We start from the raw sequence: 15,765 nt of genomic DNA, 5'->3' as shown, positions 1-15,765 counted from the left end.
CTTTTCACAGAAGCCTCTCCCCGCTCTTTTCACTGAAGCCTCTCCCCGCTCTTTTCACTGAAGCCTCTCCCCGCTCTTTTCACTGAATCCTCTCCGCGCTCTTTTCACTGAAGCATCTCCCTGCTCTTTTCACTGAAGCCTCTCCGTGCTCTTTTCACTGAAGCATCTCCCCGCTCTTTTCACTGAAGCCTCTCCGCGCTCTTTTCACTGAAGCATCTCCCCGCTCTTTTCACTGAAGCCTCTCCGTGCTCTTTTCACTGAAGCCTCTCCCAGCTCTCCGTGCTCTTTTCACTGAAGCCTCTCTCCGCTCTCCGTGCTCTTTTCACTGAAGCATGCTGCTGTAGGTGCTGCAGAATTTAATAGGATTCCTGAAGGTTATCAGGATTTTGTGTCTAATGGGAGAGTAACCTCAGGGACACAGGGGTCACTAGATCCCTTTTACTGGGAAAAGGCCTGACCTTTCCCCCAGAGAGTGCAGTGAACACCAGAATGGTGGTGAATGGTATTGGAGGGCAAAACTCCACAAAGATGTGGTAGAGTACTGTAGGAGTTGCCACATGTGCCAGGTTGAGGGGAAACCCCAACCCACAGTGAAATCTTCACCCCTAAGCCCTGTATCGGTGTTTGGAGGACCCTCCAGCAGAGGGCTGGTGTGAACTGCAAGGGACCCCTGCTGATAACAAGAGGGGTCAGGTAGGCACAAGGCTGGCAAAAGGTTAGAGTGGAAAGGGGAAAAAGGGGACAAAGAGGGAAGGTTAAAGGAAGTCCGGGAGGAATCCCAAATGGAAAGCCCTATTGTCTAGTCAGCCAAACCCGAAATGTTGGAAAAATTAGACCCCACATCCTCCTATGTAAATGCAGACACCAGAAGCACCCCACCAGAGTTGCTAACAGCATTTACACAAACCTACAGAGACAAAGGAAGTCCTCAAGAGGGCAGAGAAACCGTGAGGGTGATGCCTCGACTAGTTGAAGTGCTGCAAGGGAGTGCAGTAGAATCTGGACAATTACCTGTAACCAGGAGTGTCCCAGAGGACAAAGGGAAGATTAGCAAAGAATCCTCTCTCACAGTCAGGGGAAAGGGAACCACCCATCCCCTAAGGTGAAAAGTCCTTGCATGACTCATCAAAGCACTGAAAGAGAGTTCAGAATGGATCCACCCACTACTGACTCTCCTGAGCAGAACTCTAATTTAGGGCTAATTAAATCTAACCCTCCCCCTGCAGACCTCAACAAGAATAAAACCACCCTAGGCAGTCATGGAAATGTGCAAACTGAAAAACTTCCCCAAATATCACACATTAGTTGGGATGCCAAAAAGGGCAGTTTAAAGCAGCACTGCTACCAGGAAAAGACAGGCGGTAACAATTTTCAGGATTTCTGAATGAATGAGAATGAATGAGAGAGATGCATGGGTGTTTTCTTGTCTTCTCTTTAGACTTTTTTTTAATGAAATGCTCTTCTAAAAATTGCATTTCATTTCACTGGGGGTGGAAGTGTCATGAAATCCCCACCACAGCAGTGGCTGGTAACATTTGCATTCTATGAGACAGTTGCCTGGAGAAGACAATGGAACTGCTCCCAGATCCAATTAACCCAAATGGAGTTTGATCACCAGACATTGAATGTGTAAAAAGCCAGCATTCCATTTGCCTCCCCTCCACACCCACTGAGGGTGTCTGAGATGGAGAATCCACAAAAATGCAGGAGAGTTTGTTAAAAAAAGATGTTCATATGACTAACCTGCTGGCCCAGGTTTGGTTTTGAATTGTGTTCACTGAACAGTTTGAGTCAGACTGCAATTTGAAGACAACAGAGAAGGAAGGTCTCTCTTTCTCCCTCTCTCTGTCTCTCACTCACGCAAAGACAGGGACCCCTGGAAGAAAACTAAGACTCAAGACAGAAAACCATCGAAACAAGTTTGAAAGTGCACAGGGCCCCGAGACAGAAAAGTTAAACTGCAATCAAAGACTTTACATCAAACTCAAAAGACAGTAAATGAACTCCAGCTATTGCTTCAAACCTTTCCCCTTGATTCGTTCTCCTTTTCTGTCTCTATCTGCATGTGTGTTTATCACGAATGCAAGCTGGTGTGGTCGCGACGCATACTGTTAGTAGTTTTAACCAAATTAGAGTTTTAAGGTTAATAAACTTAGACCTTCCTTGTTTAAATCTAAGAAAACCTGTCTGGTTGATCTCTTTGCCATTACTGAGGGGAAGCTAAAAACAGTGTTTTAAAAATTAAACCCTGTTAGGGTCAAACCAGGAAAAGGCTGAGAGGGAACCCCTACACCTCTTTCTCACCTGGTTGTAACAATGTACTCATCAACTGAGCATCCACAGTTCACTGCGGTAGAGAATTCCAAAGATTCACGACCCTCTGACTGAAGAAATTTCTCCTCATCTCAGTCTGAAAGGACCAACCCTTACCCTGAGACTGTGGTCCCTAGTTCTAGATTCTCCAGCCAGGGGGGAAACAGCCTCTCAGCATCTACCCTGTCAAATCCTCTCAGAATTTGATACATTTCAATGAGATCACCTCTCGTTCTTCTAAACTCCTGAGAATATAGGGCCCATTCTGCTTAATCTCTCCTTATAGGACAGTCCTCCTATCAATCTAGTGAACCTTCGTTGCATCCCCTCTAAGGCAAGTATATCCTTCCTTAAGTAAGGAGACCAAAACTGTACACAGTACTCCAGGTGTGCTCTCACCAAAGCCCTATATAATTACAGTAAGTCTCTCATACCCCAATCCTCTTGCAATAAAGGCTGACATACCATTTGTCTTCCGAATTGTTTGCTGTACCTGTATGTTAACTTTCTGTGATTCATGTACAAGGACACCCAGCTCCCTCTCAATACCAACATTTCCCACACACTCATCTTTAAAAAAAAATCTGCTTTCCTAGTCTTCCTACCAAAGTGGATAAATTCATACTTCCCTACATTATACTCCATCTGCCATCTTCTTGCCCACTCATTTAACCTGCCTCTATCCCTGAGCAGCCTCTTTGTGTGCTCCTCACAGCTTACTTTCCCACCTGTCATTGCATGATCAGCAAACCTGGATATATTACTCTCGGTCCCTTCGTTGAAGTCAGTGATATATTTTTATGATTTTTACCCTGGGATGTTTGCTTGCAGCTCTGTCCTAGAGATAGATCTTTAGTCCTCTCCAGCCACATCCCGCTGAACATCTGAAACTGACCGCAGGGGTTTTACTGTAACCAATAACACAGAGAGCATGAGTTCAAACCCACTCTGGCAGCTTCAGAATTTATATTCAGATAAAATAAGTTGGTCTCAGTAAAGGTGACCATGAACTGTGGGATTGTTGTAAAAACCCAACTGGTTCAATGATACCCCTTCACAGATGGAAACCTGCTCTCCTTACCCGGACTGGGCTTATGTGTGACTCCAGTCCACACCAACCTGAGTGACTCTTAACTGCCCTCTGAAGTGGCCTAGCAAGACACTCTGTTGTATCAAAACCCACTACCACCACTTTCTCACGGCAACTAGGGATGGGCAGTAGATGCCAACCTGACCATTGACCCCCACATCCCCAGAGTAATCAGAAGAATAAAGCCCTGCTCTCGGTCAGTGTCCACACACGTGGACCACTCGAGCAGGAGTCAGTGGGTTAACACCAAGAGTGGGAACCCTGACTGATTTCCCCCACCCGCTCGCAATCTTTGCTTTAGTGTCTCCACTACAACCCCCGGCCGAATCAGCTTTCAAAAGCGAAATGCATAAGCTCCTGAAGAGGAATAATTTGCTGGGCTATGGGGAAAGGGTGGGAGAGTGTGACCCCAGCAGGGTAACTGTTGCAGAGAGCCTACAGGCTGAATGGCCTCTTTCTGTGCTGTAATTATTCTGTGATTTTACACAGCCAGTGGTGGTGGGTTGTTGGTATCGAATTTGGGACGTCACAGTCCCTCACTTATTGAATCCCTCCCACCTCCGGCCACTCCACTGGGCTCTCATTCATAATGTTAGCTAGTCTTTTTGTTTCATATCTGTTCCAATTTCATGTTTCCCAGCATTTGGGATTGTCTCCACATTTGGGGCTGGATTTTCCCCAGACTCTCGGGGGTGGGAAACATGAGTTGGGACTATTTCCAGGACCTGGACCTGGACCCGGCCCTGGGGGGTAACTATCACTCTTTGGGATTTTTATGAAGGCGCCCCCATAATTGGCGTGGTGTCAGGTTCCTTGTCTAATTAAGGGCAGTGGGAGGGCTCTCAAAACTGGAGGACCAATCAGAGACCTTCCAGCTTGATAAGAGCAGCAGGCTGCAGTACAGGGTAAGTAACTGAGAGGGAGCTTCAACATGGAGGTGCCCTCCAACTTTTTTAAAAACTTACAGATTCAGCAGCCAGGCCAGCACTGTTGAGGGGTGAGGGTGGAGAAGGGGATAGAATTGCTCACAGGGTGGCCTTTGGTGGCACTTGCACCCAGGCAGGCAGGGATGGCCTGTAGGCCAGCCTGGAGCACTCTCCCCCTGGCCTGCCACTGGATGCCCGCTAGGCAGTTGAGTTGCCCCCCCCCCCCCCACCCCGTCTCAACGGGAAACTGGAGGCAGACTGGAAAATCCCAGTCGGTCTTCTTTAACTGTCGTTAACAAGGCCCTTAATGAGCCTAGTTGGCTACCTGCCTCATTGGAGTGGGTAGTCCTGCTGGTGCTGAACCTGCCTCGTGGGGGCGGGTAGTCCTGCTGGTGCCGAACCTGCTTCGTGGGGGCAGGTAGTCCTGCTGGTGCCGAACCTGCTTCGTGGGGGCGGGTAGTCCTGCTGGTGCCGAACCTGCCACGTGGGGGCGGGTAGTCCTGCTGGTGCCGAACCTGCCTCGAGGGGGCGGCTAGTCCTGCTGGTGCCGAACTTGCCTCGTGGGGGTGGGTAGCCCTGCTGGTGCTGAACCTGCCTCGTGGGGGCAGGTAATCCTGCTGGTGCCGAACCTGCCTCGTGGGGGTGGGTAGCCCTGCTGGTGCCGAACCTGCCTCGTGGGGGTGGGTAGTCCTGCTGGTGCCGAACCTGCCTCGTGGGGGTGGGTAGCCCTGCTGGTGCCGAACCTGCCATGGAAAAAGTCGATGGTACCAGGACTGGAGTTAGGAAACCAGTATGCCGGCCGACACCAGTATTTTTGGGCCCGGTCTCCCCCGTTCCCTTCCTCAGTGAGGCCCTTGGTTCATTCAAACTAGCCTGATAGAATCATCTCACACTAAAGGAAGACATTTGATCTATCCTCTCTGTGTTGGCTGTTTGAACAAGCTATCCACTTAATCTCATTCTCTCCTGCTCGTTCCCCCATAGCCCTGTAATTTTTTCCCTTCGAGTATTTCTCCAATTCCCTTTTGAAAGTCACTATTGAATCTGCTTCCACCGCCCTTTCAGGCAGCGCGTTCCAGATCACAACAACTCACTGTGTAAAAAATTCTCCTCATCTCTCCTGTGGTTCTTTTGTCCATTAACTTAATTCTGTGTCCTCTAGTTACCGACCCTCCTGCCACTGGAAACAGTTTCTCCTTATTTACTCTATCTAAGCTATTCATGATTTTGAACACCTCTGTTAAATCTCCCCTTAACCTTCTCTGCTGTCAGGAGAACAATCCCAGTTTCTCCAGTCTCTCCACATTATCTGAAGTCCCTCATCCCTGGGACCATTCCAGTAAATCTCCCTCCGCACCCTCTCCTAGGCCTTGACATCTTTCCTAAAGTGTGGTGCCCAGAATTGGACACAATACTCCAGCTGGGGCCTAACCAGTGATTTATAAATGTTTAGCATAGTTGGCTTCTCTCTCCAAGGATGCTGCCAGACCTGCTGAGTGGTTCCAGCATTTCTTGTTTTCGTTTCAGATTTCCAGTATCCGCAGTATTTTGCTTTTATTTTAGATGTTATGATGGAGCTGTATAAAACGCTAGTTAGGCCACAGCTGCAGTACTGTGTACAGTTCTGGTCACCACACTATAGGAAGGATGTGATTGCACTCGATAGGGTGCATAGGAGATTCACCAGGAAGTTGCCTGGGCTGGAGCATTTCAGCTATGAAGAGAGCCTGAATAGGCTGGGGTTGTTTTCCTTAGAGCAGAGAAGGCTGAGGGGGGACACTTGATTGAGATATACAAAGTTGAGGGGCATTGATAGGTTAGATAGGAAGAAACTTTTTCCCTGAGTGGAGGGGTCAATAACCAGGGGGCATCGATTTAAGGTAAGGAGCAGGAGGTTTAGAGTGGATTTGAGGAGAAATGTTTTCAACCAGAGGGTGGTTGGAATCTGGAACACACTGTTTGAAGAGATGGTAGAGGCAGGAACCCTCACAACATTTAAGATGTATTTAGATGATCCTTTGCAAAACCATAAGCATACAAGGCTACGGGCCAAGTGCAGGAATATGGGATTAGAATAGTTGGGTGCTGTATGGCAGGCACAGACACGATGGGACGAATGGCCTGTTTCTGTGCTGTATAATGCTATGACTCTATAACTTCCTTGCTTCTGTTCTTTATTCCTCTATTTATAAAGCCAAGGATCACATATGCTTTTTTTCAATAGCCTTCTCAACCTGTCCTGCCAGCTTCAAAGATTTGTCTACATACACTGCCAGGTCTCTCAGTTCCTGCATCCTTGTTAGAATTGTCCCATTAAATATATTTTGCCTCTCCTCATTCTTCCCATCAAAATGAATCAGCTGTTGCCCATTTTACTGCCCCTTACAATTCATGGGTGAATTTGTCTAAGTAACTGTTTCTCTCCCAGGCGAATACTGGCAAACTGGACAGTCCCAGCGACAAGTGGACATTAGTGACAAGTAACTTGGCATTGATTCAGGTAAAGCACAAAACCTACCTCCCTCACACTCCCTCCCTCACACTCCCTCCCTCACACTCCCTCCCTCACACTCCCTCCCTCACACTCCCTCACACTCTGTCCCTCACACTCCCTCACACTCTGTCCCTCACACTCCCTCCCTCACACTCCCTCACACTCGTTTCCACTCCCTCCCTCACATTCCCTTCCATTCCCTCCCTCACACTCTCTTTCACTCCCACCCTCCCACTCCCCCCATTCCCCCTCCCTCACACCACTTCCCTCCCCCTCCCTCCCTCCCTCACTATCCTTCACTCTCCCTCCCTCCCTCTCCATCCCTCACTCTCCCACTCCCTCCCACTCCCTCCTTCACACTCTCTCCCTCCCTCTCCCTCCCTCCCTCACACTCCCTCCCTCCCTCACACTCCCTCCCTCACTCTCCCTCCCTCACTCACTCTGCCTCTGCCCCACTCACTCCCTCCCTCACACTCCCTCCCACTACCTCCCTCACACTCCCTCCCTCACTCTTCCTCCCTCACTCTCCCTTATCTCCCCCCCACTCCCTCCCTCCCTCTCCCTCCCTCGCTCACTCACTCTCCCTCCCTCACTTTCCCTCCCTCACACTCGCTTCCACTCTCACCCTCACACTCTCTCCATTCCCCCTCCCTCACACCACTTTCCTCACCCTCACTCACTCTTCCTCACCCTCCCTCACACACTCTCTTCCTCACATGCCCTCACACCACTACCCTCACCCCCCGTCACCCTCCCTCTTCCTCACATGCCCTCACACAACTCCCCCCCCCCCCCCCAACACCCCCTCGCTCTTTTTACCTCCTTTCCCCTTACCCTTCCTCTCTCCCCCTCCCCCTCACTCACTCTCCCCCTCCCCCTCCCTCTCCTTGCTTACTCTGCTCTGTGTTTCTGTGTTTTATGTAGGTCCAGGCCACTGTGGTTGGTTTTCTTGCTGCTGTTGCTGCTGTCGTTTTGGGATCTTTCTCCAGGGGCCAGATTGATCTGGATCGAGCGGCCGTGCTGTGTGCGAGTAGCACTGTCACAGCCTTCATCGCCGCACTCGCCCTAGGTACCCGGCTTTGCTACCCCCACCTGTCCCCCCACCCAATATATTCCAATCCTGCAACACCTGTCAGTTTGGTTCCCCTGCAGCCCCCACCATCTCCACTCATCCCCACTCTGCCACCTGTGACCTTCGGCAAACCAAGTGCTTCAGGCTGTTCAACCTTGGAGTGCTGAGCAAGCCACTCCTTAACTTGCTCTCCAGGTGGGGTTGGACCAGGAGACAAGCTCCCATTAAATAGAACCATTTAAAAATTCATTTTCGAGATACGGGCGTCACTGGCATTTACTGCCCATCGTGGTGGGGCATCTTTGTGAACCTGGTAATGGTTTTGATATAAACTGAGTGTCTCACTAGGTCACTTCAGAGGGCAATTAAGGGTCAACCACATTGGTGTGGGGTCTGGAGTCACATGTAGGCCAGACCGGGTAAGGACGGCAGATTTCCTTCACTAAAGGGATATTAATGAACCAATTGGGTTTTTACCACAATCCAACAGCTTCATGGCCACTTTTACTGATCCCAGCTTTTTATCCCGGGTTATTTTAAACTGAGTTCAAATTCTCAAATGGCCCTGGGGAGAATTTGAACTCGCGTTTCCTGAGTTATTGGTCCAGTTATCAGCCAACCAACATTTTAAAGAGATTATCTGGTTATTATTATATTGCTGTTTGAGGGATCTTGCTGTGTGTAAATTGGCTACTGTTTTTCCTACATTACAACCATGACTACACTTCAAAAATACTTTATTGACTGTAAAGCGCTTTTGGACATCCTGAGGAATTGAAAGGCACTATATAAATGCAAGTCTTTCTTTTGTAATGTAGCCATTGCACCATTGAAACCCCTGCATTTACCCTGGGTACTAAATTGCATGGGAAAAATTACTGCTAACTTTGTGGAAAGGCCAGGAGTGGTGGTTTTGCCTTGTGCTCTGTTTCAGTAACTGTGTGAGCAGAGTTTGCAGTATTTGAGTTTAAGCTCAGAGTGAGCAGCTGTCTCCACTCCTCATCAGCTGAAACCCCCTCAGACAGCACTGGCCTGCTGGCACCTGTTAGCGGCCCCTCTCTGCATTTACAGAGCCCAGATAACAAACAGATTCAATAGGGTCAATAGAGAGAAGCTATTTCCTCTGGTGGGGGTGGGAGGGAGGAGCCCAGAACAAGGGGGCAGAATCGTTAAATCCGAGCCAGACCGTTCAGGGGTGATGTCAGGAAGCACTTCTTCACACAAAGGGGAGTGGAAATCTGGAACTCTCTCCCACAGGAAGCTGTGGATGTGTGGGCGGCAGGGGGAGAGCAATTGAAAATTTCAGTACCGAGATTCATCGATTGTGTTTTTGTTGTTGGGTAAGGGTAGTGAGTGACAGAACAGGCTCGAGAGCCTAAATGACTGACTCCTGTTCCTATCACACCCACAGTCCACATCCATCCCTTCTCCACATCCCCCTCCTCAGCCTCCTCAGCTCCTCGTTACTTCACTGCAAGCACGCTATGTTAATAAAACATAAGGGGGAATTCTATGCTCTCCCCCTTAGCGACTTTGGAGACAGGGAGAGGGTATAATCAGGTGGGATGGTGGTGGGCAGGGAGTCTTCCCACTCTGCCGCTAATTGAGATCCTTAAATGGGAAATTCTGGCCGTAGAAAATTTCCAGCACAGAAGGGGGCCATTCGACTCGTCGTATCTGTGTGGGATGAAAAAGAGCAATTCCACTTTCCAGCTCTTGGTCTGTAGTCCCATGAGTTACCGCACTCTAAGTGTTTTTAAATGCAAGAGGGTTTCTGCCTCTATCACCCTTTCACGCAGTGAGTTCTAGACCCACCACCACCCTCTGGGTGAAACCATTCTCCTCAACTCCCCTCTAATCCTTCTACCAATTACTTTAAATCTCTGACCCTCCCCCCCCCCCCCCCCCCCCACCCCCCGTCCCGCCACCCCTGGTTATTAGCCTCTCTGCTGAGAGATATAGGTCCTTCCTATCCACTCTATCAAGGCCCCTTATAATTTTATACACTTGAATTAAATCTCCAGCAGCCTCCTCTGTTCCAAAGAAGACAACCCCAGTCTATCCAATCTTTCCTCATAGTTAAAATTCTTCATCCCTGGCAACATCCTCGTAAATCTCCTCCGTACCCTCTCTCATGCAGTCACATCCTTCCTGTAATGTGTTGATCGGAACTGTATTCAGTACTCTAGCTGTGGTCTAACTAGTGTTTTATACAGTTCTAGTGTAACCTCCCAGCTCTGATATTCTATGCCACGGCCAATAAAGAAAAGTATCCCGTTTTCTTCTGAACCTTATCGACCTGTCCTGTTACTTCAGGGATCTGTGGGGATGCAATCCATGGTCCCTCAGTTCCTCTACACCTCTCAATATCCTACCTAGGAGCAGGACTAGGCCATTCAGCCCATCGAGCCTGCTCCCCCATTCAATATGATCATGGCTGATCATCCACTTCAATGCCTTTTTCCCCACACTATCCTCATATCCCTTTATGTCATTGCTATTTAGAAATCTGTCAATCTCTGCTTTAAACATACTCAATGACTGAGCTTCCACAGCCCTCTGGAGTAGAGAATTCCAAAGATTCACAACCCTCTGAGTAAAGAAATTTCTCCTCATCTCGATCCTAAGTGGCTTCCCCCTTATTTTGAAATTGTGTCCCCTGGTTCTAGTCTCCCCAACCAGGGGAAACATCTTACCTATATCTGCCCTGTCTATCCCTTTAAATATTTTGTAGGTTTCAATGAGATCACCTCTCATTCTTCGAAACTCTAGAGAATACAGGCCAGTTTCCCCAATCTCTCTTCATAGGACAGTCCCGCCATCCCAGGAACAAGTCTGGTGAACCTTCCTTACACTTCCTGTATGGCAATATTATCCTTCCTAAGGTAAGGGAACCAAAACTGCACACAGTACTCCAAGTGCGGTCTAACCAAGGTTCTATACAATTGAAGCAAGACTTCACTACTCCTGTACTCAAATCCTCTTGCGATAAAGGCTAACATACCATTAGCCTTCTTAATTGCTCGCTTCACCTGCATGTTAGCTTTCAGTGACTTATTGACAAGGACTCCCAGGTCCCTTTGTACATCTACACTTTCTAATCTCTTACCATTTAAGAAATACTCTGCACATCTGTTCCTCCTACCAAAGTGGATAACCTCATTTTTCCACATTATATTCCATCTGCTATGTTCTTGCCCATTCACTAAGTCTGTCCAAATCCCCTTGTAGCTGCTTTGCACCTTCTTCACAACACACATTCCCACCTAGTTTTGTGTCATCCGCGAACTTGGAAATATTACATTTGGTCCCCACATCCAAATCATTGATGTATATTGTGAACAGCTGGGACCCAAGCACTGATCCCTGCGGTACCCCACTAGTCACAGCCTGCCAACGTGAGAATGACCTGTTTATTCCAACTCTCTGCTCTCTGCCTGTTAACCAATCCTTAATCCATGCCAGTATATTACCTCCTATCCCATGTGCTTTACTTTTGCTAACCAACCTCCTGTGGGGGACTTTATCAAAAGCCTTCTGAAAATCCAAGTATACCATGTCCACCAACTCTCCTTTATCAATTCTGTTAGTAACATTCTCAAAAAACTCCAACAGGTTCGTCAAACATGACTTCCCATTCATAAATCCATGTTGACTATGCCCAATCAGATAATTATTATCCAAGTGTCCATTTATCACATCCTTTAGAATAGATTCTAACATTTTCCCAACAGCAGATGTAAGGCTAACAGGTCTGTAGTTCCCTGTTTTCTCTCTCCCTCCTTTATTAAATAGTGGGGTGACATTTGCTACCTTCCAATCTGCAGGAACTGCTCCAGAATCTATAGAATTTTGGAAGATGATCACCAATGCATCCACTATCTCCATAGCTACCTCTTTCAACACTCTGGGCTGTACCTATCCTATTGCTCATGAAGCCGCTCTGGGAATCATCGAACAATACAGCACAGAAGGAGGCCATTCGGCCCGTTGTACCTGTGCAGGAATGTGACATACTCAGATTTCCCTTTTGTTTTCTGTGCAGCTGGAGTTCCAGTTACTACCTCAATGGGGTGACATTGAGCTACTGAAATCCTCCTGTCTCACTGATCTCTCTGCTCTGTTCCATCCACTCAGCTCCCAAAGTCACTTTTCCTCTTTGTCACTGAAACCCTGTGTGTTCTGGAGCCAGATTTCACATCCGACCCAGAGGCTGCACTGCAGCAGGTTTTCCAACTATGGAAGGCTTCACCCGCAAAGACTGTCCTTTCTTGACGCTCCCACACGCTGAACCAGCCCTGCCTGTTATTCAGCATCACCCCGTCCCAAACCCCAGAATAACACCCCTGGCCCCCCTCAGCTGCACCAGCATGATATTCTTTGGGATATGCTGAGACACTATATACAGGATAAATACAAGTTTGTTTTCTTTCTCTCTTTCTCCTTCTCTCTCTCTGTCTCTCTACCTCTTTCTGTCATCGTCTCTCTCAATTTCTATCTGTCTATATCACTGTACCTGTTTGTCTTTCTCTCTCTCTATTTTCTCTCTCACACTATCACCATGTCTCTCTCTCTCTCTGTTCTTTGCGCCAGTGTCTGTTTCTCTCTCTGTCTCTGTCTCCCTCTTTCCTCCACCCTCTCTACAATCCCAGGTGTGAAGGACTAGTTTTCGCGGCACCTTCTGAACTTGGCAGCTGGGGAACAGTTAGAATGAAAGAGGCAAAATGTACCAAGAAATAAAAGCTTTAACCGCAAGCCGGGTTAAGCTTCAGTGCAGCAAACACCCACAGCACCAGTGGGTCTCCTGGCCCCTGTTATCTGATGCCAGGGTGCCAGGCTCGCACTCTGAGACAAGCCAAGATTGTTCAGTCTGTTTAGCCAGTCAGATCATAGAATCCATCAGCACAGAAAGAGGCCATTCAGCCCATTGTGCCTCTACCAGCTCTTTGCTCTTGAGCTGTCGTATTAATCACACTCCCTTGCTCTTTCCCCACAGCCCTGCAAATTTTTTCCTTTACAAATATTTATCCACTTCCCTTTTGAAACTATTTCTAGTGCCAGGATCCAAAAGAAAGAGGCATGATCTTAAAAATCGAGCCAGGCCTTTCAGGGGTGATGTCAGGAAGCACTTCTTCACACAAAGGGGTGGGGGTGGAAATCTGGAACTCTCTCCTCCCAAAAAGCTGTGGTTAGTGGGGAATCAATTGAAAATTTTCAAAACTGAGATTGGTGGATTTTTGTTGGGTTAGGGTGTCGAGGGATATGGAGCAGAGGCGAGTAAGTGGAGTTAGGATATAGATCAACCATGATCTAAAAGAATGATGGAACAGACTCAAGGGGCTGAATGGCCTCATCCTTTTCCTGTGTCCCGACACTCCATCAGTGTTGTATCATGTGACTACCTGAATGGTAGAAGGTGTATTAGATGGCCCTGGTTTGTCCATGTCTAGTGGTTTCTCTGTTGCTATATTTTCCATAGTGTCAGCCATGCCTCAGTGGATAGCACTCCTCTCCCCTCTAATTCAGAAGGTTGTGGGTTCAAGTCCCACTCCAGAGGCTTCAGCACAAAATCCAGGCTAACAAGCAAGGGCAATTAGGGATAGGCAATAAATGCTGGCCTTGCCAGCGACGCCCACATCCCAAGAGCACATTTTTTAACAGGTGCCGTACCCAGGGAGTGCTGCACTGTCGAGGTGCCATCTTTCGGTTGAGGTGTTAAACCATGGCTCCGTCTGGCCTTTCACGTAGATGTAAAAGATCCCACGGCCACTATTTGGAAGAGGAGCCGGGGGGGTGGGGGGGTGGGGGGAGGTTCTCCCTGGTGTCCTATCTCTCAACCAGTATCACAAAGCACAGATTATCTGGTCCTTATCACATTGCTGTTTGTGGATCTTGCTGTGCACACATTGGTTGCTGTGTTTCCTACATGACAACAGTGACTACACTGCAAAAGCACTTCATTGGTTGTAAAGCAAGTGCCCTCTCTCTCTCTCTCCCTCTCTCTCTCTGTTTCTGTAGGTCTGGTGATGATTGCGGTAATTATTGGATCCCGGAAGATTGGGATAAATCCGGATAATGTTGCCACTCCGATAGCAGCGAGCCTGGGTGACCTGATCACACTCTCGCTGCTGGCTGGGATCAGCAGCGTTTTCTTCAAGTACATGGGTAGGTGCAGTTTGCTGTTTAACAGTCACTTCACAATCCTGTGATCCCATGCAGGAGCTGCAGAAATGGACAGCAGATATTAAAACCCACCTCCAACCCACTTTCCCATCTGGGACCCAAGCTCCCGTCAGGAACTTGCAATCCCATCTTCATCCACATCCCTGTCTCCGATCCATGCTCCCATCTCTCACCCCCACTCAGAGTGCTGCACTGTCGGAGGTGCCGTCCTTTGGTTGAATTGTTAAACCGAGGCCCTGTCTGCTCTGGGAGGCAAATCCCACAGCCACTATTTTGCAGAAGAGCAGGGGAGTTCTCCCCGGTGTCCCGGACAGTATTTGTCCCTCAATCTACTCTAATAAACAGATTGTCTGGTCATTATCACATTGCTGTTTGTGGGATCTTGCTGTATGCAAATTAGCTGCCACGTTTCCTACATTACAAACAGTGATGACACTTCAGAAGCTCTTGATTGGGTGTAAAGTGCCTTGGGGTGTCCTGAGGTTGTGAAAGGCACTGTAGATGTGAGAGTTGATTCTTTTATTTTACTGGAATATCAGACTCTTAATGACTAAACCCAGTGCCCTGAGCCCCTCCCGGAGTCTCCCTCTCCCTGCTTCAGTTAGCACCACTTTCCCAGAGACGTGTATTATGGTGCTCCCATCACTGGGTCAGAGACCCCCTACGGACGAGGGAACGGTCAGTACAGCCAGGGTCCATTGCTCCTGCATGCCCCCCAGGAATCCCTGCTGGAAACGGCACCTACCTGGGTGAATGGCGATAGGTTCAGGCTCAGAGATGGCCGTGATGTTGCCTGTGGTTGAACAGCCAAAGCTGGAATTGTTTCCAATAGGGTTGGTGGGGGGCGGGGGGTGGTTCCTGTCTGCATGGGCTTCACGTTGTGACTTGTTTCCGAACCAGATGTAGTTTACCTCGCACCCACATTCTGCTGCCTGTTCATCGCTATGATCCCACTCTGGGTTCTTATCGCCAGACGAAGTCCTCAAATCCAGGAAGTGCTAAAATCCGGCTGGCAGCCTGTACTGGTTGCCATGACAATTAGCAGGTGAGTGACCGTTACTCTCATGGGGGTGGGGGTGGGGGGGGTGGGGAGAATGGACAGTGTGTAAAACTCCACCAGGAACTGGGGTTCGGTAGTTTCTGCAGCTGAAGGCAGTTTGGATTTTAGTCTCCATCAGTTACTGAAAAGCAGCACAGATCAGAAAAGGCAATTCCTCAACACAAGACAATACAAACCTGTTCGAAGAGAAACTTGAAATTAGTGACCGTTTCATTTTCTTTTTTGCATTAACAGGCACTGTCCCATGTCATTATCGTGTTGATGTTTGTGGGATCTTGCTGTGCATAAATTGGCTACTGCCAGGCAGACAGCAGCACGGAGTTAGATACAGAGTAAAACTCCCTCTACACTGTCCCCCATCAAACACTCCCAGGACAGGTACAGCACGGGGTTAGATACAGAGTAAAGCTCCCTCTACACTGTCCCCATCAAACACTCCCAGGACAGGTACAGCACGGGGTTAGATACAGAGTAAAGCTCCCTCTACACTGTCCCCATCAAACACTCCCAGGACAGGTACAGCACGGGGTTAGATACAGAGTAAAGCTCCCTACAAAAAAAGAAAAAAAAAAACGGGGTTAGACTGTCTGTTTTCTCATCACTCACTCAGTACTGGGTTTAGTATTT

General features: G+C 48.4%; 1 protein-coding gene across 3 annotated transcripts in view; it reads left to right on the top strand.

The window, feature by feature from the left end:
* The window catches only part of LOC137380283 (solute carrier family 41 member 3-like), a 72,912-nt gene that overhangs the window by 36,837 nt on the left and 20,310 nt on the right, over positions 1-15,765 (top strand). For all 3 annotated transcript variants that reach the window (XM_068052175.1, XM_068052174.1, XM_068052176.1), the window contains 4 exons: positions 6,758-6,829; positions 7,748-7,892; positions 13,914-14,060; positions 14,979-15,123. In XM_068052175.1, coding sequence (XP_067908276.1) covers positions 6,758-6,829; positions 7,748-7,892; positions 13,914-14,060; positions 14,979-15,123 — 509 coding nt within the window. The remainder of the gene's footprint in view (positions 1-6,757; positions 6,830-7,747; positions 7,893-13,913; positions 14,061-14,978; positions 15,124-15,765) is intronic.

Source organism: Heterodontus francisci, chromosome 19 (assembly GCF_036365525.1).
Source record: "Heterodontus francisci isolate sHetFra1 chromosome 19, sHetFra1.hap1, whole genome shotgun sequence".
Taxonomy (NCBI): domain Eukaryota; kingdom Metazoa; phylum Chordata; class Chondrichthyes; order Heterodontiformes; family Heterodontidae; genus Heterodontus; species Heterodontus francisci.
This window is presented reverse-complemented; position numbering and strand designations above follow the sequence as displayed.